At 39.0% G+C, this 27,330-nt stretch overlaps 1 protein-coding gene across 3 annotated transcripts in view; it reads left to right on the plus strand.

The window, feature by feature from the left end:
- Positions 1 to 2,078: 2,078 nt before the first annotated feature.
- Positions 2,079 to 27,330, plus strand: part of LOC125261521 (stonustoxin subunit beta-like) — a 38,260-nt gene continuing 13,008 nt past the window's right edge. For all 3 annotated transcript variants that reach the window (XM_048180074.1, XM_048180075.1, XM_048180076.1), the window contains exons 1-4: positions 2,079 to 2,315; positions 7,488 to 7,588; positions 24,413 to 26,106; positions 26,225 to 26,246. In XM_048180074.1, the coding sequence (XP_048036031.1) occupies positions 7,489 to 7,588; positions 24,413 to 26,106; positions 26,225 to 26,246 (1,816 nt within the window). In that variant the 5' untranslated portion in view covers positions 2,079 to 2,315; position 7,488. The remainder of the gene's footprint in view (positions 2,316 to 7,487; positions 7,589 to 24,412; positions 26,107 to 26,224; positions 26,247 to 27,330) is intronic.

The following is a 27,330-nucleotide window of genomic DNA, read 5'->3' on the forward strand; positions in this document are numbered from 1 at the left end:
AACACTTAAGACACAATAAAACAGTAAAAGAAAGCAGCTCTCACATGGCATTGAACGCCAGACTATAAAAATAAGTTTTTAGGCCAGATTTGAAGACCTCAAGTGTTTGAGCCTGTCTGATATAGAGCGGCAAACTGTTCCAGAGCTTCGGGGCCGCCCCTGCAAAGGCTCGGTCCCCCCTGCTCTTCAGTTTTGCCCTAGGAACAGCTAAAAGCAAATGGTCAGCAGACCTTAGTGCTCGTGACGGAGAATACAGATTAATCAAATCTGATAAATAACTTGGCACCGAACCATTAAGAGATTTAAAAACGAGCACCAAATTTTTAAAATGAATCCTATAATGGACAGGTAGCCAGTGAAGAGACGCAAGAATGGGAGTGATATGTTCCCGCCTTCGTGTGCCCGTCAATAGGCGAGCTGCCGCATTCTGGACCATTTGCAGTCTGGAGAGAGAGGCCTGACTAATGCCTAAATAAAGGCTGTTACAATAATCAAGGCGGCTTGAAATTAATATATGCACAACTCTTTGAAAGTCTTTAGATGACAAGAAAGGTTTCACCTTGGTGAGTTGTCTCAATTGGAAAAAACATGATTTAACTACTAAATTAATCTGTTTATCCAATTTAAAATCACAATCCATAACAACACCTAAATTTTTTACATGGGGCTTCACATATGGATTCAGCTCTCCGAGGTTTAGGTCTACTGTTCCACAGGTTCCCCCTGGCGTAAACAACACCACTTCGGTTTTCTTTTCATTAAAATTAAGGAAATTTAGTGCCATCCAGGTCTTAATTTCTTCAAAACACTGCAAAAGAGGTGCTAAAGAGCAGGTATCTTTACGTTTCAAGGGCAGATAAATTTGCAGATCATCTGCATAGCAATGAAAAGAAATGCCAAATTTCCTAAAAATATGACCCAATGGGAGTATGTACAGGGAGAACAGAATAGGCCCCAAAATGGAGCCCTGGGGGACCCCACATGTGAGTGCAGCAGTTGAGGAGGTATAGTCTCCAAGATGAACCGAAAAAGATCTTTCAGCCAAATAGGATTTAAACCATTCGAATGCAGTACCCTTAATACCAACACATTGTTCTAGCCTCGAAATCGATATTATGGTCAACTGTATCAAATGCAGCTGAAAGGTCCATTAAAATTAAGATAGCGCAGTCACCAGAGTCAGTGATAAGTAGTAAGTCATTAAAAACCTTCAACAGTGCAGTTTCTGTGCTATGTAGTGCTTTAAAACCAGACTGAAACACTTCATGAATACCATGTAGATCTAAAAATGAATTCATTTGTCCAAATACAACCTTCTCCAATAGTTTGGATAGAAATGGGAGTTTTGAGATAGGTCTATAATGAGCAAAAACTGATGGATCCAAAGTAGATTTCTTGATTACTGGTTCCACAGTTGCATGTTTAAAAGACTTAGGTACAACTCCCGAAGCCAGGCTGCTATTGATAATTGCAAGAATTTTAGGACCAATGATTTCAAATGAATCTTTAAGAAGACGGAGAGGAACAACATCCATACCACATGAGGAAGGTTTCATTTTAACAAAGGTCTCTTTCAGCGAATCAAGAGACACCAACTCAAACTGATTGAAAACAGAAGAGCACTCAGTGGAAAAGGATGAAAAAGTTGAAGGGAGCAAAATATTCGCTCTAACAGCCTCAATCTTGTCAATGAAAAAGTCTAAAAATTTCTCACACATATCGGCTGAAGGCTCTAGACAGGTTGCTTGGGGAGTGTTTAAAACTGAGTTAATAGTACTAAATAGCACCGCTGGCTTGTGGGAGTTATTACAGATGACACTAGAAAGATGATCAAAGATCAAAGATGAGTTTTAAGTGATAAAATAAATTGACTACAGGGGGACTTTAAACATTTACATTACATATAGGCTACAACTGCATCTATACTCCATTTCATCTGTGATAAAGTTTGCCAGCATCACAGGAAGCAGAAAGTGTTCGACTGCACAGATCTGTTTCAGATCTGGGGCAGATGATCTCGCGGTTAGGTGCAGTAGAGCCAAACACACAAATTAAATGAACCGAAAGTGAAGGTAAAACAGACCGAGCAGATAAAAATAACGGAAACAGGCATTTTTCCCCTCTCTTGAATATAATGAATGTTATACAATCAAGAATCTAAATGTGGCTTTAAAGACGGTAATACGATTTGTAGTTCTGATTTAAGTCTTCTCATTTTCCTAATGAATCATAATATATTTTAAAAGAAATAAACGTCAAACACAAGCTTTCTGGTTCTACATCAGCTGAAGAGGAAACACTGAAGAGGACAACAGGTAAGAAACAGACATGAAAACAATTATTCAAGAGAGAATTACATATTGAATTAAAGAGATTATCCAAATTAAGACGATGATTGAACACCTTTGTGAGAAAAATTAGTAAAATGTAAAGAGGTAATTTGTATTTTAAATGTTGATAACATCATTTGCCCATGCTAACCTGAGTGTACAGCTTCTGTCTGACTTTGAGTAAGACTGAACAGAGAATTTCAAACTTTTAGCTGTCATAATCAGTAGGCCACCGTCACAAGGGCTATGCCAAGTGCGACCGCACAGGGCCTCGCGCCAAAATAAAGTGACGGCTGACTTGATGATGCCAATAGTTAAAATTCTTGTTTTTTTTCCCCTTCAAAATACTATAATACTACAGTAGTTAAAATACATAGTTAAAAGTGAGTTAAAAATCCAAATAAACTACAAAATACAGCAGCCACACCATTTATCAAAAATAAACTACTGTATTTTTATATTTTAAAAATACTAAAAAATACTTTTACAAAGGAGCATGAAATTTCTTCACAAACCTTCCATCAGTTGGCCTATTTGATCTATCCCTTTACCATTACATTTTTGATCTATCCCTTCATTACATCATACTGTTGATTAAACTATTAGTTCACCCAAAAATGAGATCTATCCCATGATTTACTCACCCTCAAGCCATCCTAGGTGTACAGTATATATCTTATTTCAGACGAACAGAGTTATATTTAAAAACAGGCTCAGAGGTTTATTTGTTACGTCTAATCGGTGTCTCACTCCTTTACTGTGTTTTTGGTTCATTCCCATGACAGAGTTGTCTAATTAGTCATTTCCTTCACCTGTGTCCTTTTAATTACCTTGTTAAGATCCTTTGTTTGCCTCATGTATTTAGTCCCTGAAATGCATATCAGATAATTGTGCTGACTGTAATGTTCCAGAAAATGTGGAGCATATCATTATAAGGTGCAAAAAATATAATGCAGAAAGGAGGATCTTGCAAGATAAGATATATGAGCTGGAACAAGAGTGGAGTTTGAAGGGGATTCTAGGGGCAGATGAGAAAATGTGGGAAGGTAGTAAAGCGCTCTCTAATTTTCTTAGATATAGGGTTAGAGCACAGTATATAGGAATTTATATATATAATACATATTATAACTATGCTAAGTACATAAAGCCCTGAATTTGCACACCCCAGTACAGTAGGTGGCAGTATGCACCTGAACAAGTTGGTTGCGACCCGCCAATAAAACCAGAGAGCATCTGTTGAGAGCACCATCCTTCTGGAGACCGCCTCCAGGGGTACCCCACGGCTGAACCACATAGGGTTCATCCAAGTTTTTACTGTTACACAGGCCTGATTCACCCTGACAAGAAAGCGGCCATGCTGCCAAGCATAAGATGGGACCTGAAGTTTCAGCCAGAATTGCAGAGGCCACACCCATAGAAGGCCAAGCCGCAAAACCGGCGAGGCAGAAGCCATCAGCCCTAACATCCTCTGGAAAAACTTAAGAGGGAAACAGGCTTTGTTCCTGACAGAAGCCACGAGCTGCTGAATTGCCAGGGCACGCTCTGACGAAAACTGCACCCAGGAACGTAATACGCTGGTGAGTGGCTGAGGAGCACGGATCTGTGATGATCTAGCTCAGTTCGAGACTGGGCCAATATCAGCCAGTCGTCGAGATAATTCAGAACCCGGACTCCCATCTGTCTCAGAGAGGAAAGCGTCGCGTTCATGCACTTCATAAAAGTAGCATACATGTTGTTGATTTTAAATCATCAAAATCATCCACATGTATGTTAGACCCTATACCGACTAAGCTATTGAAAGAGATGCTTCCACCTTTGCTTATATTATGGACAAGCAGGACATTTGAGAGCTGAACACCCAACCCGTCCTATTCAAGTGCCGGACCGCAGGGTGAGTTTATTGATTTCCTCCATCCAAACTACCCATTGTATTGACGTACCTGTCCAACTCACATTCCAAAGTAATACTCTGTCTACAAAAGCATTGTAGGACTCTGGGGCAGCGTGGAACTTCATTGATGAAAATTTTGTCAAAGTGCATAAAATACCATTGATACCGTGCAACTCTCCTTTGGCAGTGGCAGCGCTAGACGGACGCCCCCTGGGGACTGGTCATGTACTGCACACCACCACTGAACTCACCTTGCAAGTTGGAGCACTACACACTGAAAAAATTCTTCTTTTTGTCATCCACTCTCCATACAACCTGGTAATTTTGGTTTACCCTGGCTACAGAATCGTAATCCATTATATCATGGTGGGAAAAACAGATAATTTGTTGGGACCCTATCTGCTCTTCCACATGCTTAAAGTCCATCCACACCATCCCGGTGAGAACAAACACAATAACAAACATTACCAATTCTGCCCCCAATGTACCCCCTGAATATTCTGACCTACTGGAAGCATTTGGCAAAACTAAAGCCTCTCATCTACCACCACATCGACCAAGCGACTATGCCATCAAACTTCTGCCAGGTACCACACCACCTAGGGGCAGAATCTTTCCCCTGTCACAGCCTGAAGCTGAAGCCATGAAAACTTACATAGTGGAGGAGCTAGCTAAGGGTTTCATCTGCCCATCCACTTCACCAGCAGCAGGGTTCTTCTTTGTGGAGAAGAAAGATGGTGGCCTTCGACCTTGTATCGATTACCGTGGGTTAAATGAGATAACGATCAAGTTCAGATATCCACTACCCCTGGTTCCAGCTGCTTTGGAACACCTCAGAAGTGCCAAAATTTTCACCAAACTTGATCTACGATCCGCCTATAACCTCATTCGCATCCAGGGAGGGGATGAATGGAAGACTGGTTAGGTTAGGTTAGGTTACTTTATTAGTACCCGCAGGTAAATTTGTACAAAGTACAAAGGCATTGATATCACAAAGACAAAAAACAAACAAAAAACAAAATAAACAGTTACATGATACATGTGCACAAGGCTCCACCACTCAAGACTTATAATATATACATAAAACCTGTACCTTCATATACAAATGCACATCCCTGCATATATGCATATATATATATATATATTCATTCATTATAGACATTCACAGACATGCTGAACGAGTCTGTAATAGTATACATTGGTGACATCTAAATCTACTCTGACACCCAAGAAGAGCACGTCAGCCGAAAAGTGTGAATTCCATCAAACCTCGACTACATTCCTTGGGTACGTCATCAGTCCTGAAGGGGTGTCTATGGATGAAAGCGAGGTACGGGCAGTGCTAAAATGCCCTCAGCCTACTTCAATAAAAGAGCTCATCAGCTTCATCAGGAACTATAGCTCCATCGTAGCTCCACTCACCTCCATGGTAAAGAAAGGGAACTCCTAGCTTTACTGGTCCACTGACGCCACTCAAGCCTTCAATTAAAGAACCACTTCACTTCTGCACCCATCTTCCATCATCCCGACCCAAACATCCCATTCGTAGTGGAGGTAGATGCTTCAAATACAGGCATTGGTGCTATCCTTTCACAGCGGCAAGGCAATCCTCCTAAACTTTCTGGCACTGAACAGAATTATGATGTTGGCAACTGCGAACTACTCGCCATAAAAGCTGCTTTCAAAGAACGGTGCCATTGGTTGGAGGGGCCGAAACATTCATTCCTGGTTCTGACACACCATCGCAACCTTGAGGACTTGCACTCTGCCAAAAGACCAGCCAGATGGGTTCTGTTCTTCAATCGATTTGACTTCTCAATCACATATCATCCTGGATCAAAAAACACCAAAGCTAACGCATTATCTCGCAACATGACCTCACTCCTCTGAACCCCTCTCCAGACTCTATTATTCCATCATCCTTGATTCTAGCTACAGTCCAGTGGGACACCATCTCTGAAATAACCCTGGCGAGCACTCAAAACCCACTCCCCCTGGAATGCCCGCCGAATCAAACATTTGTTCCTCCTAATCTAAGAGAAAAGGTAATTCATTCAAGCTCCGGCCACCCAGGTATTACGGCGACAGTATGTCTGCTGCGGAACCAGTTCTGGTGGGAAACATTACAAGCTGACACCAATTCGTTCGTGAACTCCTGTCACATCTGTGCTGCAGCAAAGTCTTCCAAGTTACCACCAGCAGGGCTACTACATCCCCTACCCACACCACATCGACCCTGGTCACACATAGCCATCGACTTCATCACTGACTTGCCTGTTTCACAAGGTAATACCATGCCGGTTAATGCCGGTTAATGCCTGTCAGCCTTTGATGCAGCAGAACACCTTTTCCACTACGTGTTCCGTTATTATGGTCTCCCTGAAGACATAGTATCTGCCAGCAGAACCAATCTGATTGGAGCCGCTTCCTCCCCTGGGCAGAATATGCTCAAAATTCCATTGTCAAGCCCTCCACGAAGCTAACGCCCTTTCAGTGTGTTTTGGGGTTTCAACCTCCTCCGTTTCCTTGGTCTGGTGAGCTGTCGAGGTACCTGCTGTGGATGAATGGTTCAGTAAAGCCGTATGGATTCAGGCTCATGTCCACTTACAATGGGCCATAGACAGGAGTAAAGTGCAAGTGATCGTCATCATCGATCCAGCCCCAACTACTTTCCTGGACAGTGGGTGTGGCTTTCAACTTGAGACCTTCGGCTGTGATTACCTTACAAGAAACTCAGTCCAAGGTATGTGGGTCCCCTTAAAATCTTTAGACAAATTAATCTTGTGTCATAACGCCTCAAACTGCCTACTTTGGCAGAGCCTACTTTTGCGGCTCCTCAGTGCCCTCTAAAGCCATCATTGTGGTTTGGTCTCACTGGTTCATCGTCTGCACCCAGATCTCTACATCCTTCAGCTTCATCTCCATACATTGTTCCGCTAATGCTGACTGCCAAATCTCCACCATGGCCCCTCACTCAATCAACTCTGCCATGGACCCTTGTCCTAGTTTGTGCTAGTTGGTTCCCTAGGTTACTGATTACGTTCACCGGTCAATTGTTGTCTCCCTGTGTATTTAAACCCTTGTTGTCCTTAGTGCAGTGTTAATCGTTGTTACTTTATGTGGTGGTTTTGCTATCCTGTTTCCTAGTTATCTCCTGCATGTTCCCTTGTTTGGATTTATAATTAAGGACTACATTGTTTGCTTCTCCATCATTGTGCATTTTAATACAGCCCCAGCATGACAAACTGGTGCTTTTGTGTGTTTAGTATGGATACAGTGGGAGTGAATGTGATTGAAACAGCGGCTCTAGGGAGACCCTTCCAGCTGGGGATGCTGTATGACTGCAGGAAAGATGCTCTAATACCAGGTACACAAACACAAAATCTTCCAGCCTATAACACAGAGCTTCCCAACCTGGAGCCCCTATAACACTGCACATTTTACATGTCTCTTTTGTCTCCCTTGTGAAAAAAAAGTGCACTTTAGTATACTTCTATAAAGTGTACTTATTGCACAAATAATATACTTTAAAAGAACACACTTAAGTGTGAATTAAATGTAATGTTTTCATCGCTTAAGTGCATTCTATTTGAAATTCATTTCAAATGTATCACAGATTGAGTTCATATTAAATGTAATAAGTTGAACTTTTGAGTGATTTTTTTTTTAACTTGAGTGGGACTTTAATACAACTATGACAACCTTTGTAATTGCTTCTAGTATCTTTAAAATATAGTTGAAGTGCACTGCCCAATGTACTAACTAGCAATTAATGTGAACTAAAATATATTTTAATATCAGTTATCAATACACTTAAGTGTGAATTAAATGTAATGTTTCAACCGCTTAAGTGCATTCTATGTGTAATTAATTTGAAATATATCACAGATTAAGTTCATATTAAATGCAATAAGTTAAACTTTTGAGTGATTTTTTTGAACAACTTAAGTGGAACTTTAATACAACTTTATGATAACCTTCATAATCACTTCTAGTATCTTTAAAATATAATTGAAGTGCACTCCCCAATGTAGTAACAAGCAATTAATGTGAACTAAAATATATTTTAATATCAGTTATCAATACACTTAAGTGTGAATTAAATGTAATGTTTCAGCCGCTTAAGTGCATTCTATTTGTGATTAATTTGAAATATATCACAGATTAAGTTCATATTAAATGCAACAAGTTGAACTTCTGAGTGATTTTTTTTAAAGCACTTAAGTCGGACTTTAATACAATTTTTTTAGGTACTTTGAAATATGGTAAAAGTGTACTTCCGAATGTACTGACAAGCAATTAATGTGAACTTAAATATACTTTAATGTAATTTACATGTACACTATTATATAATTGAATACATTTGTAATTACACTATTTGTTATTACATATAATAATGAAGTTACAATTTAGTATATTTCAAAATATTACAATCAACACAAATGCAAATTGAAACCCTCTACATTTACTGACAGAATAATCTCTAAAACAAATGCACAAAAAACTTTTTTTTGATGCACAAGAAAAACCGTCTCAGGTTACGTATGTAACCATGGTTCCCTGAGAACAGGGAACGAGACTCTGCGCTGACTGCGCTATGGGGAACGTCCTCCGTGACCCGTGCTCGAAATGCCAAAAATCACCACACTCCAATCCTATTGGCCGGCGACAGCCTATCACGTCAAACGCCGCGAACCGTGACGTATAAAGGGAGCGCCTGGGGAAACAGCCGACATCTCGTCTCGTTCCCTGTTATCAGGGAACCATGGTTACATATGTAACCTGAGACGTTCCCTTTCGAAAGGGAACTCCACTCTGCGCTGACTGCACTATGGGGAACGATATACCCACGCCGCCATGCTAGAGGAGAATGCCAGTCCACATGTCTGGACATCCGGCAGTTCCAGGGAAAAACCGGGGGCAGGACTCCAAGGCTGTCAGTGACAGCATTCCCTACGGCCAACAGCCCAAGCTGAGCCTAAAAGAGGCCTTCCGAAAAAAGCCTACCAAGGCTGCTCGAGCATCTGGAGCCAACAGCCCGAGAGGCAAGGCAAGGCAAGGCAAGGCAAGTTTATTTGTATAGCACATTTCCCTTTATGGGGGTGGTCCCTTTAAGGGAATGTGGCCAAGGAACCAAAGGAACCTCGGCCAGTCACTCGGGGGGAAAAATCCATCCCGCTGCCACCAAGGAGGCCTAGCCAGATCCAGCGAAGCTAAATCTGGCCTAGCCAACCTTGTCTGATATACAGAATCTCCAAGCGCAAACTCCAGAGAGGAGAGCAGGAAAGAGCGACTGCGAAAGGGCAGTAAGCAACTCAAACCCACACGCAGAGACGGGCATCCTGGAGAGCGAAACTCGGCTAAACGCTATGGACCCTCGTATGAGGGGAGTACAACCACTCATCCAAGGATCTACTCAGCCGTTAACAAGGTGCTGAGGAGGCTGTGCGCTAAAGACCCCTGACCCAGGGGAGCACAAACCAGCCTGGGGGCCGGTCTAACGGGAGACTTCATAGAAGTCTACAACCATACCAGCTTAGGGAGCTAAGCACAATTACGCAGTTAACCCCGAAGGGAAGTACAAAGCTCAACCTAACAGACAGACCGTAAAGCGGGCACATAGTCATGGAGGCCAGGAAAAAGGGCCTACAACATAACCAGAGTTCACCAGAGAACTAGAACTGAATGCAGACGGCGGTAGCCCAGGATGGCCTGTAGGGCCACACCCTATTGCATATCAAGGTGGAGCAAACACCAAGACATAACAGCTGCAAGTGCCCACGAGACAGCCCGTCCAAAACAAACCAGCGAGCAGTGCACTCGGTGAAGTACCTTCTACTCTTTAAGCAAGAGGAGTACAACATACGCCATCATGCGCTAAGGAAAGGCCCCATGGGCCTATAATCCCAGCAGGCACGTGGCATCAGCTCGTGGCAGTGTTATCAGGGTTCAAGCTAAACAGACTGACTACACAGGAGGTCATAGTCAACCCGAGACCCGGCCAGCCGGCGAAACCATCCCTTTTGTTTGTCAAAGGTCAGCATGCTCCACAGGAGGCCTTTACGGCCTACCCGTCACACGCGACATCAGCCAGCGGCCACTAAAGTTCTAGGAGCAAAAATAGAACCTGTTAGATAGACAGAAAATATTTTAGCTCGACTAGAGCTAAAGGGAATAAACGCACAATTTACTCAGTAAAAACATTTTTTACTCTCAGCGAGAGGAGTACCAAGCTAAACTCCGACATGCTAGCAAAGGAAGGCCTAAAAGTGGCCTGTAACGTTAAAAGCGCGCGGTGATAGCTAGTGTGTTTATACAACACCCAAGGGGTATGAGACGTACAGAAACCCATACAAGCTGTGCCAACATGCTAGGTAAGACATGAAAGGAGGCCTCAACGGGGGCCAACGACTTCCATAAACATCTGGCAACAACAGAGTAACGTATGACTCATCATGGAATGATGCCCGTACACGACCAGTATAGCTGGGCCAACAGGAAGCTATAAGAGAGGCCTGGAAAGGCCTGCTACTTAAAGAACCATGTGGCCAGGGTCATGACAGGGCCCTAGCTACAAGGAAGGGCCAGTATAACCTAAAATGATAATTTTAAGGGAACTAGCTACACAACCTGAGTCTAGGCATACACATTCCAGCAGGCAATGTTAATATGCTAAACAGCGTGAGCGTAACCAGCATCGTAGACCAACAGCGCTGTATCCGTATCCTCTTACATATATTTATATATAATCTATTTTTAATCTCTATAATAAAAATGTATAATTCAGATTTTGATCTCCATATCCATTTACATATATATATCTTCCACAGGGTTTTTTCTAAGCACGCTGGGTTTTTCTCCTAGGGGGTTTTTTCCACCCCTGGAAGTCAGCTGACATTGGCTTAATGTAGCACCATCTTGTATATGTTACATATTACCACGCCTGCTTGTACAGCTTATTTTTAACCACTTCTCTTTTTTTCTGTGCTTCTAATATGTAAAGCTGCTTTGAAACAATTACCAATTGTAAAAAGCGTTATATAAATAAATTTGACTTGACTTGACTGCATACAGAGAGGCTAAAAGGCAAATAGCCAACAATAAAACAGCAATGAACCCCAGATGCTGTGGTGCAAACGACCGGGAGAAGTCTGGTAAACAAAATTCCCTACACTCACCCTGAGTGTGCGATCCAACAGGTGATGCACTCAGTGAAACACAAACCCTAAATGGGGAGTACAACAGCACCGTATTCATATATAGAGGCCGGATAAAGCCTGCTATCATAGAAAACAGGTGTAACCTGTGGCAGCACAAGCACGCTCACATAACACGCCTGCATAAACATATGAAGGGAAAATATGGGCAAAAAACGGCCAGCAACTTCTTCAGAAGGAGGCCAGAACTAGGAACTATACAACCGCAGGGGGATAGTCATAACAGGGGGATGTAAACAAACATACACCTAACCTAGTTCTAGCCTAGCCGCTAGCTAAGGACTGTATGTAGACCACGCTACACTCGGGCTACAAATTCCTAAACACACAGAGAAAGCAGTGCAAGCAACAGCATTAGGTGGCCGAAAAACCGGCCAACACATAACTGACAATAGCGAAAGCTAGTTCTATCACTATCAGCCGAGAAACTACACCAACGCTAAACAACAAAGCGGCCATAAAGGGCCTGCCTGTAACAGTCAGCCTAACATACAGTTATTTGCCCAAATAACCCCTTAAAAACATGAACAGATGACAACTAAATGCACGGGAAGCTATACAGGAAAAGCAAGGTCTATATTGAGAATGAAAAATGGACCTGGCTTACCTCCTGCGGCTCGTAGAACGCAGATTCCTCCCCGATTCGTCACACGGAGGGGAAAATCCAAAGTCCCATAAGCCCAAAAGCACTTTCACTATCAAGCCAGATGGCAGGCCGTCAGGAATATATCCATCATAGGCCCACAACATCAGCCCGACTGTAAAGCCCGCAGCATATAGATGTCACAAACGCTACCGGGAGGCGAAGGAAGAGCGAGGGCGAGAAAAAGCCCTCGCGAGAGCGGAGATCGATTACCGGCGCTGCTGGTGCCGCTCCTCGATCACCTCCCTCAAATCTTGATTCTTCCTTCTACCATCTCGCCGTCTCTGCGACTTACTCCGAGGAGGAGGAGGTGCACGAGCGGCGGCACTTTCCCTCTGGGCCTGCCTCTGAGCCTCGGCTCGAGACGGCCCGGGATCTCCCGGCTGTCTGGGCCCAGAGCTGGATCTGAGCGGGATGCAAGATCTAAACGCCGCGGAGCGCGTCTTCGCCTCCCTGATCAAGACCCGTAAGCAGATCAGCCTGGTACGCCAGAAGCACCGTCATCGTGTGCAATGCCGCACCAGCCTGACCTGCAGCGGCGTAAGCCCTGCCATTTAAACGTGACGTCACCTTCAACGCTTTGGATGGCAGGGCCCTCGCCGGAGTTGCCGGGCCATGGGTAGAGAGAAAAAGATCGTCTAACCTGCTGCGAGCGGGTTCCCTCCTCACGCGCTCCCAGGGCAGCTGCAGTCTGCTCGAGGCGCTTTCCATAACCTCCAGCAACTCCGAAAAACGCAGCGCAGGGAGGCCGAGCGGGAGCCGCGGGCTCGCCCGCTTCTCCCGCCTCGGCCATCTTCTGTTCTCTGGGGCTTTGGACCAAGAGAGCACTCGCTCCTGAGTCCGAGGATGTTAAGGATAAAACATTGTCGTCATCCGCCAGAAGCGCGTCCTCGTCAGTCGCTTCAGCTTGAGAAAGATTGACACCCCTCTCAAATTCTTCAGCGAGCTCCACCTGCGAGCCCCATGATTTCAATCGCCGCTGAGCCTCAGCACGAGCGGGGCCGGAACCACCAGGCAGCAGTGGTGGCACCTCTCCCCTCGAGAAGAGGGCCAAACGAGAACGGAGCGTTTTCATAGGAAAACGCTCACAGTTAGCACAGGCAGCACCCTCGAGTACTGACCGTGCGTGCTCCTCGCCCAGACAGAAAAATGCACAAGTTGTGTGTGTCCTCCGGTGTCAGAAACCTGGGACAAGGATCAGCACACTTCCTGAACGATTTAGCAGACCTATTTTCTTTTGGCAGAGTGAAAATGGCACGAGCAAAAGCAGTCGCGAAAAGACAAGAGGATGTCGGCTGTTTCCCCAGGCGCTCCCTTTATACGTCACGATTCGCGCCGTTTGACGTGATAGGCTGTCGCCGGCCAATAGGATTGGAGTGTGGTGATTTTTGGCATTTCGAGCACGGGTCACGGAGGACGTTCCCCATAGCGCAGTCAGTGCAGTGTGCAGGGCTGCGTTATCCTAATGGGCAACATGGGCTGCAGCCCAGGGCCCCGAACACTGGGGGGCCCCCGAAACAATCCTCTTTTGCGTTTTAAAACACATCGTCGTCACACACCCGAATCAAGAGTCACAGGCGCAGCGGACACGCACGCAGGAATACAACCAGGACAGTGGCGTAGCGTCTGGCTATGCACGTGCATATGGGCCTGGGTGGATTGGTGGCCCGCTATTACAGTCTTAACACCAAGGTATACTTCGGGCGTTCGCATCGCGTAATTTTCGTCATCAGGAGAGTTCGCAGACTTCCGCGCTCCCCGTCCGCATGCAGCCCAATTTTTGTGATGGCACGGACCGTGTGTGTACTGTACAACAGCCCATGTGAAAGTGAATTGAGTGCTTGAAAACAAAAGTCCACTAGATAGTGCGCAGTGCACACACCGAACGCATCTTTCCGCAGCCAAATACTTTCAAAGGCTCGCACGCGCGTCTGTGCGCGACACAGAAGCCGTGTGCATGTTCATAAAAATGAAGCATAATAGAAATAATATTGTCAATAACTTGCTAAAGCTTATCTATGTTGTTACTACTAAAATCATTAAGGAGCTGAATAAATGGACAAAGAAAGAGTCCATACAATGTCTTAACGATGATCTATTGCATTTGACCGTCATTTTAAAGTGAGTTTCTGAAACTTATGCATGCATTAATGTCAGTAGTACAGAATTTTAAAGGAGTCATATTGGTTTTCTGAAAAAAATCGGCCACATCTGCACATTTTAAGATACTGCAAAAGATGTGAATAAATGTAACTCGTACATTCGTTGGGTGGATACTTTTTATTCAACGAAATAAAATGCACATAAAACGTGATGGAAACATATTTAGAGAAGAAACGAATAGTACATTTATTAAGTATAAAACATGCATAAAAAAAAAGTCTGTGACAGAACTAGAATAATCTTCAGACACATATCACATCTGAAATTATATTCTGAAATTCCAAAGCCAGAGTCGAATCGGTCGAATTTAAACTTGGACTTGTTAAAAAGCCTTTTTTAAATTTAAATCTTATTTTTTACATTTTTAGATCAGCAATGCAAAGTCATAATGATGGAGGAGCGCATATGAGTCTATTGTTGTTGTCAATCCATCCTAGAAATGTTTTTACCATTTTTGTCTGCATGTTTTAAACTGATAATATCATATTCATATTAAAATCTTAATTTGCATAAGACGCGCGATTATGGATGTCGAGGGGAAGGGGGAGGGGCCCTTTGCGTTCGTTAGCCCAGGGCCCCGCGAAGGCTTAACGCGGCACTGGCAGTGTGGAGTTCCCTTTCGAAAGGGAACCAAGAAACACAACACTCTCATTTAAAAAGAGTCTGGAGGACAGTGAGGCTTATATGCACTATAATTTTCTCCTCACATACAAATGTACCTAAAACCTACCCATCACAAACTTTCTGCATTTTTACATTTTCAGATAAAATCATTCTGTATGATGATAAATAAGATAACACCCATGAATTAATACAAACAAAATGTAAAGAAAAGATTCAAAACTTCTGGTAACTGTACAATAATTTTCTATTAGTTAACATGAACTATGAATGAAAAATACTTTAAGCATTTATAAATCCTAGTTAATATTACTTATGCATTATTAAAATCAAAAGTTGCATATGTTAATAGATAATGCACTGTAAACTAACATGAACAATAACTATACATTTTATTAACTTGAAAAAAATATTTTTTTATTGTCTAATGTTAACAAATATTGATAAATACTGTAAAAACGTTAATGCACATAGTTAGATAATGTTGTCTAATATATTAATTGATGTTAACAAGCGAGACCTTTTGTAAAGTGTTACCTTTTGTAAACCTTGTTACTTATAAGCTCTGCAACCCTTACTAGCACAAACATTAAACAGGACCAAAAGTTTTCTTCTAAAATCTTACTCCAGCATTACAGTGAATGTAATTTTGAAAAGAAAAAAAAAACAAAATAAAACAATGGATTCCAAAGGCACAAAAACAAGAAAACCAAAATTGTCTGTCACCACCTTTTTTTAAGTTGTATGAAAAAGTGCTGTTTATGTCAATGTCCCAGAAGCTCTCCATTGGCAGAAAACCTTAAATGTCCATGAAGCTGCGCACCACCTCTACACAGTATGCATAAATGAACATGTTCCAAAGAGGCAAGAAAGTAAAAAAAAAAATACCTGGAGGGGAAAAAAAACAGAAGTAAAACAATTGTTTGTTAACAGAGTTTGTAAACAGAGTCAGTCCATTATTATAATTGGCTCAATTGAATGAAAGCAATATATTATATATATATATATATATATATATATATATATATATATATATATATATATATATATATATATATATATATATATATATATATATATACTGTACTTGAACTCCAAAGTTTATATACACCTTTGTAGGTGTATATAAACTTATATTGGCCTACACCTACTTATATACTTATATACACCTTTGTAGGTGTTGTTTTTGAAAATAATAAAAAATGAACAAAGACATTTCTGTCCTTTTTCACCACCCTCCTAGACCCATTTGGTATTCCTAAAGGCAAAGAGTTGCTGATAGTGATTGAAGCCTGTGGCCAAGATGTTTACTGTGTACTGATCATTTCCTCCACTTTAATACCAGTTACAGTGTGAAATAAATATGAATGAACATCTGAAGGTATGTTACAAGATACAGTACAACTGATCCATAACATGTCACACTCATGTGTTTCAACGCGTGGAAAGACATCAATAAAACAGCTTGTAAACAATGTCACGTAATGTCGCATTTACTTCAGAAAAATCATATTCAGCATAAACTCATTAGTCAGCTATAGAGAGGAGCATTCTGCTAATTATATGCACCAAGTACATGTTCATTATAATTTTATTTTAAATATTTTTTTTTTTATAATTCATTTATGTATTTAATGTTTGAATAAATCATTTATGACAGCTACAATTTAAAGGTAAACTAGAACTTTTTTTAAAAGATGTAATATAAGTCTAAGGTGTCCCCTGAATGTGTCTGAAGTTTCAGCTCAAAATACCCCATAGATTTTTTTTTATTCATTTTTTTAACTGCCTATTTTGGGGGCATCATTATAAATGAGCCGATTCAGGGCTACTGGCCCTTTAATTCTCGTGCTTCACGCCCACGGAGCTTGCGCGTGCCTTGAACAGTGCATAAACAAAGTTCACACAGCTAATATAACCCTCAAATGGATCTTTTCACAAAGTGTTCGTCATGCATGCGTCAGATTATGTGAGTATTGTATACTGTTATATTGTTTACATTTGATTCTGAATGAGTTTGATAGTGCTCCGTGGCTAAAGCTAACATTACACACTGTTGGAGAGATTTATAAAGAATGAAGTTGTGTTTATGAATTATACAGACTGCAAGTGTTTAAAAATGAAAATAGCGACGGCTCTTGTCTCCGTGAATACAGTAAGAAACGATGGTAACTTTAACCACATTTAACAGTACATTAGCAACATGCTAACGAAACATTTAGAAAGAAAATTTACAAATATCACTAAAAATATCATGATATCATGGATCATGTCAGTTATTATCGCTCCATCTGCCATTTTTCGCTGTTGTTCTTGCTTGTTTACCTAGTCTGATTATTCAGCTGTGCAGATCCAGACGTTAATACTGGCTGCCCTTGTCTAATGCCTTTCATAATGTTGGGAACATGGGCTGGCGTATGCAAATATTGGGGGCGTACACCCCGACTGTTACGTAACAGTCGGTGTTATGTTGAGATTCGCCTGTTCTTCTGAGGTCTTTTAAAGGCACCTTTAAATGTTTATATTTCAAAAAACAAATTAGAGTAGAAATATGATTATGTAATTCTAAAGTTTACATAATCATTTATTATAAAAAAACATAATTGAGTGTAATTTTAGTTTTGGATATGTAAATCAGCTAATTTCAACCTTCAATATTATAGTAATATAGTACCAAGTGACTCCCTCTTATAGTTTACAGCATTATTTGAGAGATTTTTTTTCCTCAAGAAAATTTGCCATTTACTGTGTCTGATATACATCCAAAATAATCGATATTGAATCGAAATCGAATAATAAGCTTGTGAATAGAAATCAAATCGAATCATGAAAATTGTGTCAAAACCCAGCCCTACTAAATACTGTTAAGACTTAGCTGAAAAAATATAAAGCTCTATTTATTTAATTTGTTTCTTTGTTCTATATGCTTATAATTTGTTCATTATTTTCTGTGTGCATGCACTCACCTAATTGACCCAATCCTCCTAGAATGATTAATTCTTTCCAAATAGAGCTATTTAAGTCATCTGGTGATTTTTTTCTTTTTCATATCGCAATATATATTGCAGAAAATAATAATATAAACATTTTTATTCCTACTTTACAACGAATTAAACATAACTTTATCAATTAGACAAATATAGATAAATAACCCAAGACCCAAGCAAATTGAGGGGTTTTGCTTTGAAAATAAAAATATCATTATATATAAATATATAATGATTAGATGGGGATTTGTAAGTGCACAGGTGAGAATTTATTACTTGCAAATAGAAAAGATTCAAAGCATTTAAAAGCTATAAGGACAGTTGATGGCAGTGTTTTAGCTTGTAGTGTGTGATCAGGGTGGCTGAATTAATGGAAAAACATGGAAAATCACCTCATCAATATGGGTTTTTGATTCCACACAGCTTGCACTGTATCTCCAATGACAAATCTGTACTGATCCTACAAAAATAAATATATATAACTCCATATAAGCACAAAAATATTACATATTACAAACACAAACAGTAATTGAACACCTCACTTTTCAAATGCAAAAAGAAAAATAGATTATAAGCAGTATTTCTAGAGGAGGTAATACAGGTCCTTCTCAAAAAAATTAGCATATTGTGATAAAGTTCATTATTTTCCATAATGTAATGATAAAAATTAAACTTTCATATATTTTAGATTCATTGCACACCAACTGAAATATTTCAGGTCTTTTATTGTTTTAATACTGATGATTTTGGCATACAGCTCATGAAACCCAAAATTCCTATCTCAAAAAATTAGCATATCATGAAAAGGTTCTCTAAACGAGCTATTAACCTAATCATCTGAATCAACTAATTAACTCTAAACACCTGCAAAAGATTCCTGAGGCTTTTAAAACTCCCAGCCTGGTTCATTACTCAAAACCGCAATCATGGGTAAGACTGCCGTCCAGAAGGCCATCATTGACACCCTCAAGCGAGAGGGTAAGACACAGAAAGAAATTTCTGAACGAATAGGCTGTTCCCAGAGTGCTGTATCAAGGCACCTCAGTGGGAAGTCTGTGGGAAGGAAAAAGTGTGGCAAAAAACGCTGCACAACGAGAAGAGGTGACCGGACCCTGAGGAAGATTGAGGAGAAGGACCGATTCCAGACCTTGGGGGACCTGCGGAAGCAGTGGACTGAGTCTGGAGTAGAAACATCCAGAGCCACCGTGCACAGGCGTGTGCAGGAAATGGGCTACAGGTGCCGCATTCCCCAGGTCAAGCCACTTTTGAACCAGAAACAGCGGCAGAAGCGCCTGACCTGGGCTACAGAGAAGCAGCACTGGACTGTTGCTCAGTTTTGCATGTCATTCGGAAATCAAGGTGCCAGAGTCTGGAGGAAGACTGGGGAGAAGGAAATGCCAAAATGCCTGAAGTCCAGTGTCAAGTACCCACAGTCAGTGATGGTCTGGGGTGCCATGTCAGCTGCTGGTGTTGGTCCACTGTGTTTTATCAAGGGCAGGGTCAATGCAGCTAGCTATCAGGAGATTTTGGAGCACTTCATGCTTCCATCTGCTGAAAAGCTTTATGGAGATGAAGATTTCGTTTTTTCAGCACGACCTGGCACCTGCTCACAGTGCCAAAACCACTGGTAAATGGTTTACTGACCATGGTATTACTGTGCTCAATTGGCCTGCCAACTCTCCTGACCTGAACCCCATAGAGAATCTGTGGGATATTGTGAAGAGAAAGTTGAGAGACGCAAGACCCAACACTCTGGATGAGCTTAAGGCCGCTATCGAAGCATCCTGGGCCTCCATAACACCTCAGCAGTGCCACAGGCTGATTGCCTCCATGCCACGCCGCATTGAAGCAGTCATTTCTGCAAAAGGATTCCCGACCAAGTATTGAGTGCATAACTGAACATAATTATTTGAAGGTTGACTTTTTTTGTATTAAAAACACTTTTCTTTTATTGATCGGATGAAATATGCTAATTTTTTGAGGTTTTTTGGGTTTTCATGAGCTGTATGCCAAAATCATCAGTATTAAAACAATAAAAGACCTGAAATATTTCAGTTGGTGTGCAATGAATCTAAAATATATGAAAGTTTAATTTTTATCATTACATTATGGAAAATAATGAACTTTATCACAATATGCTAATTTTTTGAGAAGGACCTGTATATTGAACATTACTGGTGGTTATAATAGCGATTAAATGTATATAATTGTCTTTGAATGTTACAAGATCAGATCTTTGAATTTAGTTCTGCAAATTTAACTTAAAGTCATTTAAAATGATTTAAAAAGTCAGAGTTCAATGACTTTTAAAAATATTATATTTTCAGCAGCCAGATTCTTTGAACAAGCCCACACACCCGACCACATTCATATATAAGAAATTATTATAATGCAATCATAAATAAATTATAGGAAACAAGATGAATTCACCTCCATATTGCGATTAAACTAAATAAGTTAAAGTTACACTCTTAATGGCAATAAGAACTGCTATGTTCCGGTGAAAAAAATAAAAATAAAGAGAGCATACTTACTTGCTTCTTTATTTGTAGTACATAACGTCTCATCTGTAGTCATCCAAACGTGCGCTGCTTTGTTTTCTTCTTTGATCAGCAAAGTTGCCTCGCGCATCGTGATCACAGAAAGATGTCTGAAAGTGCATTTTTCAAACTCTGGTGAAGTAGTGCGCCGTCATGACGTAGTATTTTGGCGCATGCGCATTAAACAAAAAGTTTATAGGCTATAATACATGCATGATTAAATTTCTCTTCAAGTTGTTTTTCTAATTTATTGTTGTAGTTAGACTACGTTTACAGAACTTGACTCATTTGCCTAACTAAAATTCAATTATTGTATAGTTTAGTCTGATTAAAATTAAATATATTTTAACTGAATATGAATTCAAATAAATTGTTAAACTTTTGCTTGCAATTAATGCAATAAAAAAATGTTTAATCAACTTAGAACAACAATGATATTAAAAGTATTATACATATATGTAAAGTACAGCACTATTGCATTAAGTATCACAAATACAGCACTCCATAAAAAAAAATATTTTATGTCAAATATTATGTAGAAAACTGACACTAGTCGAGTTTAGAGCAGGAGCTGGTGATAAAAATTTCAACAATAAGTTGTACCGGATTATACTGTATAAGCAAGTGTATTGAAATTCAAAAGAAAAATAAATTTCAAGTGTATTAATGCACACAGTATAATATATACTGTGTGCATTAATACACTTGAAATTTATTTTTCTTTTGAATTTCAATACACTTGCTTATACAGCTTGTACAAAGACTAAGCACATTTAAAATACATAAACAAATGTCATTTTGGACAATACTTAAGTTGAAATTAAAATAAATTATTTTTCAAGTGCTTTACTATATAAGTCAATACATCAGAATAAGTTTACTTAAACACTATAAAGTCATAATTTAGTAAAAATTAAGTGCATTTTTAAAAAGTGCTCTTAAGCATGTTTAGAAATATTGTCATAAAAGTGTACTTTAAGTAAAGTTAATTAGACATTATTACAAAGTGCATTTTTTTTAAAAGTGTTAATAAATATTGTCATTAAAGTGTACTTTCTGTAAGTAAAACTTAATTAGACATTATTTTTAAAAAGCGCACTTAAGCGTGTTAATAAATATTGTCATTAAAGTGTACTTTCTGTAAGTGAAACTTAATTAGACATTATTACCAAGTGCATTTTTAAAAAGTGCACTCAAGCGTATTAATAAATATTGACATTAAAGTGTACTTTCTTTAAGTACAACTTAATAAGTCATTATTACAAAGTGCATTTTTAAAAAGTGCACTTAAGTGTGTTAATAAATATTGTCATTAAAGTTTATTCTATTTAAGTACACTTAAGTGGCCTTTAATTTTTAATTATATTATATTATCTGCAAGTGCACTTTTTAAAAAGTATACTTTAAGATTTTAAGTACACACAAAGTACACTTTCAATACAACTAAATGCACTTCTTTTTCACAAGGGCTGACATACTGTACTCATTTCAGGTCTTGGAGTCTCTACAAATGAGCTGATGACCTGAATCAGTTGTGTTTGATTAAGGAGATATACAAAACATGCATGACTCTAGAGGGTGCCTCTGTACCCACATTCACATCAATGAATACATAACAGGCCAGAGCCTTTCCAAATTTGGTAACACTTTATAATAACGTTCAGTTATAAGTCACTTTATTAGTTAGTTAATTATTAGTTAATGATGAACTAATAATTTACAAAACATGATTATATGTTTATAAATGATTGATAAGTGATATGTTAATATTTTATGAATGTTTTATTAATTCAGTTATAGGTCATTTATAAATTATTAGATAATGTTCAACAAATCATTTACAAAACATGAATATACATTCATATATGAGAAATAAGTGATATACTAACATTTTATGAATGTTTTATTAATTTGGCTATAAGTCATTTATAATTTATTAGTTAATGATCAGTGATTAGTTAATGGTTATTAGTAAATTATCATTAGTAAATGATCAGTATATGATTTATTGATGAAGTTGTAAGCTGGTCTGTGTTCAAAAGCACAAACATGCAGGTATGCTAAAGCACTATTTTTAAGAAGAGTAATTTATTTGTTTTGAAGTGGACAAACATTTATAAATGCCTTACAGTCAGGTGATTCCAGTGGATTATATTAAATCCTTTCACTCATCAGCACAGGCTTGTGTTCTGTGTGGAGTGTGTGGGGTCTAGTGATGAAGTCATCCTCTGATCCGGATTTACCTTCCACTGAAGCTCACATCAGGTGCACAGAGTTAAACAGTCCATGTGTGTCAGAGAAGACAGCTGTCTATACCCTCACCTGTCAGCACTTACACTGCAGTACACACTACAAAGTGTTCAACACCTGTTATAGATGTATAATTTATACATCTATACATCTCACCTGTTATAGATGTATAATCTATAACATATAATTTGTAAATGATGTATAATCATTTACAAATGATATGTAAGACATTTATAGGTGATGAATAGTTTACACTTTAGAATAGGGTATGCAGGAAGTGTTATAAATGACTTGTATACATATACAAATAATTTGTAACAGGAAAGAAAGGTCTACAAATGATATTTAACACATTTACAAGTGAAGAATAGTTTACACTTTAGAATACGGGATGCAGAAAGCTTTATAATGATTTATTCATGCGTTTACACATCATCTATAACAGGTGTTGAACACTTTGTAGTGTGTACTGCAGTGTGAGTGCTGACAGGTGAGGGTATAGACAGCTGTCTTCTCTGACACACATGGAGTGTTTAACTCTGAGCACCTGATGTGAGCTTCAGTGGAAGGTAAATCCGGATCAGAGGATGACTTTATCACTAGACCCCACACACTCCACACAGAACACAAGTCTGTGCTGATGAGTGAAAGGATGTAATATAATCCACTGGAATCACCTGACTGTAAGGCATTTATAAATGTTTATCCACTTCAAAACAAATAAATTACTCTTCTTAAAAATAGTGCTTTAGCATACCTGCATGTTTGTGCTTTTGAACACAGACCAGCTTACAACTTCATCAATAAATTATATACTGATCATTTACTAATGGTTTGTTCAACATTTGTTCATGATTAGCAATTGTTAATTGAGATAATGATACTAAAACAATTTTGTCATAAATACTTCAGTTATTATAAGTGATAAATAATATCTTAACTAATAGCTTATAAACCATCTACTAATGATCTATTTGATTTATTTAACTGAGATAACTTACAGCACATTTGTAAATTGTTAGCATAACACGTATTAATCATTTATGAACGTATATTGTAATGCTTTGTAAATGATTCATTCATCATTAACTAATAACTTATAAGTGTCTCGTAACTGAACTAATAAAACATTCATAAAATGTTAACATATCACTTATTAATCATTTATGAACATATAGCCATGTTTTGTAAATAATTTGTTCATAATTAACAAATAATTTATAAATGACTTATAACTGAATTTATAAAACATTCATAAATTATTAGTAGATCACTTATCAATCATTTATAAATGTATATTAATGTTTTGTAAATGATTTGTTAATCATTAACTAATAATTCATAAATGACTTATAACTGAACGTTATTATAAAGTGTTACCGTGGCGAGACCAATTACATTGAGTTATATCTCAAAGGAAACTGATCATGTATTCTCCAGTGTCTCACAACCATTGGTAGGGAAAGTGACCCTAATATCAATCAATCAATCAATTATTATTTATAGAGCACATTTAAACGCAAAAGGTTGACAAAGGTGCTTTACAAAGAATAAAAGAATCACAATGAATAAAATAAAAAGATAAAGAAGTAAAAAACAAAATAAACAAGCAATACGCAATAAACAGTATGCAAGAGAAACCCAGGATAACATACTAAGGATTGTTAAAAGCTAGAGAGAATAAATATGTCTTGAGATAAGATTTAAATGTAGTTATATAGTAAATAGTAAATAATGGTTGTACAGTACTAAACACTTTTCCAACTGCAGGAATCACACTGTGGGATCCAGAGAAGCTACAGCAGAGTCTACGAGTCCATCCCCAAATTAACACAAGTTTTATAGTCAAAGCTTCAGACTCTATTGATGACAAATCATCCTTACTGAAGATTGATGGCTCTCTGAAACTGAGTGTTTTAGGTGGACTCATCAATGTCAGTGGAGCAGCCAAATATCTGGAGGACACAAAGAAATCTTTCAGACAGCAGAGACTGACCCTACGTTATCATTCAACTAGCAGGTTTGAAGAACTGACCATGAATCACTTGGCGCCTGAAAATATAGTTCATCGTGAGGTGTTTGATAATGACACAGCAACACACGTGGTGACAGCAGTGCTGTATGGAGCAGACGCCTGCTTTGTGTTTGATAGAGAGGTTTCATCAGATGAGAAAATAAAGATAGTAGAAGGAGAAGCAAAATTAGCCTTTGAGAAGCTCAAAGGCATTTCAGTAGATGCAAACATCAATCTGAAGATGAATGACGCTCAGAAGAAAGCAGTCCAAAAATTCACATGCATGTTTTATGGCGACTTCCAGTTACCGTCTAACCCGACTACTTTTGAAGATGCGCTGAAGATTTTTACTGATCTTCCAAAGCTGCTGGGTGAAAAGAAAGAGCTGGCGGTTCCTCTGAGAGTTTGGCTTTATCCTCTCGACAAACTTCTCTCAAAAGCTTCCAAACTTCAGAAGGACATCAGCATGGATCTAATGATTAAAACCGAATCAGTGATTGAGATTTTAAATACAACTGAGATGAAATGCAGTGACCTTCTGGAAGACTCACCTGCTTCTACCTTGACTGCATTTCAGGATAAAATACTGCAAATGAAGCAAAACTGCTACATGTACAAACTGAGCCTTATGAAGAAACTCGGCTCTCTGCTGCCAAACATCCGTGGAGACGTGAAGAAGGAAACTGACCTGAATGATCTTCTACAAGATCATAATAAATCTCCATTCAGCGAAAGAGATCTTGCACAATGGCTGAAAGAGAGAGAAAGAGAGTCTGACGTCATTAAATCAGTCCTCAGACAGCTGAAGGATGCTGGTGCACAGGTAGAAGTCAACATAGATCTGATTTTAATGGATCTGGAAGCTGGAAATCTTGTCAGCTACACTTTCACATCACTGAACTGGTCAGATGTTCTGCTTCATAAACAAACCACCTATCTGACTAATTCAAATAATGGAGAAACTGATGAGAAGAACCCTGATTCAGAGCAAAAGTCTTGGCTCACTCCTGAGATGCAGAAGAACATGAAGAGCAACTTGAAGACATTTAAAGACTTGATTGATTCAAGAGACCGTAAACCAGCCAAGTTCATTGTGTCCTCAAAGGAAATGAAGAATAATCCAGGTTCCTGCATTCTGCTGTATGAAAGTGAATGTGATGAAGCTGTTTGCTTTATTCCTCCATCCAAACCAGCCTGTCCAATCACTGAAGAGGTCAAAGATAATAGTGTGGTTCTGAAGGTTCCTCCATCATGTTCTTCTACAGTGGAGCTCAGATTACTGTATAAACGGAAGCAGGACACAGTCTGGAGATCTAAACCTGTGATGAAGGATGAAAACACAGTTACTCTGACTGATCTGAGAGCAGGAACTGAGTATGAGATCAAATGTGCAGCACTGGGGAAACTCAACTACACCGTATACAGTGACGTCATCAGCATCACCACAGAGGTATGATGATCATTCGTCAAAAACAACCTGTAGCTTTATGAGAATAAATAATAGATTTCTTCACATCTTGGATATAATTTGTCTCATTTTGTTAATTAGTATAAAATTCTTCTTTAAGGGAAGGAACCAGTCTGTTATGGGTGAGTCTTTTTTTTTCACCTCAAAATTTCAGTATTGATTCATTTTCTAAAATAAGTCATTGCTTTTATTAGTCACATGGGTGAACACATTGGCTCTCTTTCTTCATTGTGTGAAGAAATTAATGTATCCACCATGGCCAATTAAGTTCAATTAGTAAAAACGACTGAATGTAATTCATCTCTTAGTCATTCAACAACTAACATTGACATCATACATCACATTATTCTACAACAAGAACAAAGAATGAAGAATCTAATCATTGATACACCATCATTAATCAACGGATCTTCACATTTTAGATAAAAGTCAATGTCCCTTTCCAACATGACATGTGTCTTCAACATCTTGAAAGTGTTTTGAATATACTTTAGAACAGTGTGACAGGTTTCATATTTTAAAGTTTCCTTCAGATGTTTGAGCCATTAAAATTCTACAGTTTAACAAACTAACTTGATTTACTAACAAAGATCTTCTTCAAGCTGTTGTTCCACCATTACAGTAACTGAGCTGAAAGAGAACAGACTGTAGAAGAGAGTTTCATAGACTTTCAGAAAACAACAATTAAATATAGCTGCAAGCAGCAATTCGGGGCCAAGCCCCAGAAGGGGCAGTAGCGCAATACGGAGCAGGTAGAGCAAAAACAGCAGAAATTGAATGTTCATGCAGAACAGCTGGTTCAGAAGGACAGGTGGAAATGAAATGAAAATCAATAGAAGTTCAGATGAGAATGAACACAGAATGAACTAAAAACACTTGTATCTAATTCAAGAGGAATAAATATTAGTACAATGCTTATTTGGATAAAAAAGGAATCAAAATGACTCATTACACACAATTGAATAATGACCACGCAACACGGGATTCGAACCCACGACCTCCAGGTTCAGCGTCCATTGCACATCTCATTGCACCACTGTGAAGGTGAATATTGGCACAAATGCCGAAGTTCATTAGTTCATGTGAAAATGAACTTAAAATGAAGAATTTTAATAAAACTGCACTGAATGTTATATTTAATAACTTTACTTTAGATCATTCTGCAGCTCATCATGCTGTAGCGCAATACAGAGCAGGAAGAGGAAA

Source organism: Megalobrama amblycephala, unplaced genomic scaffold, assembly GCF_018812025.1.
Source record: "Megalobrama amblycephala isolate DHTTF-2021 unplaced genomic scaffold, ASM1881202v1 scaffold422, whole genome shotgun sequence".
Classification (NCBI taxonomy): Eukaryota; Metazoa; Chordata; class Actinopteri; order Cypriniformes; family Xenocyprididae; genus Megalobrama; species Megalobrama amblycephala.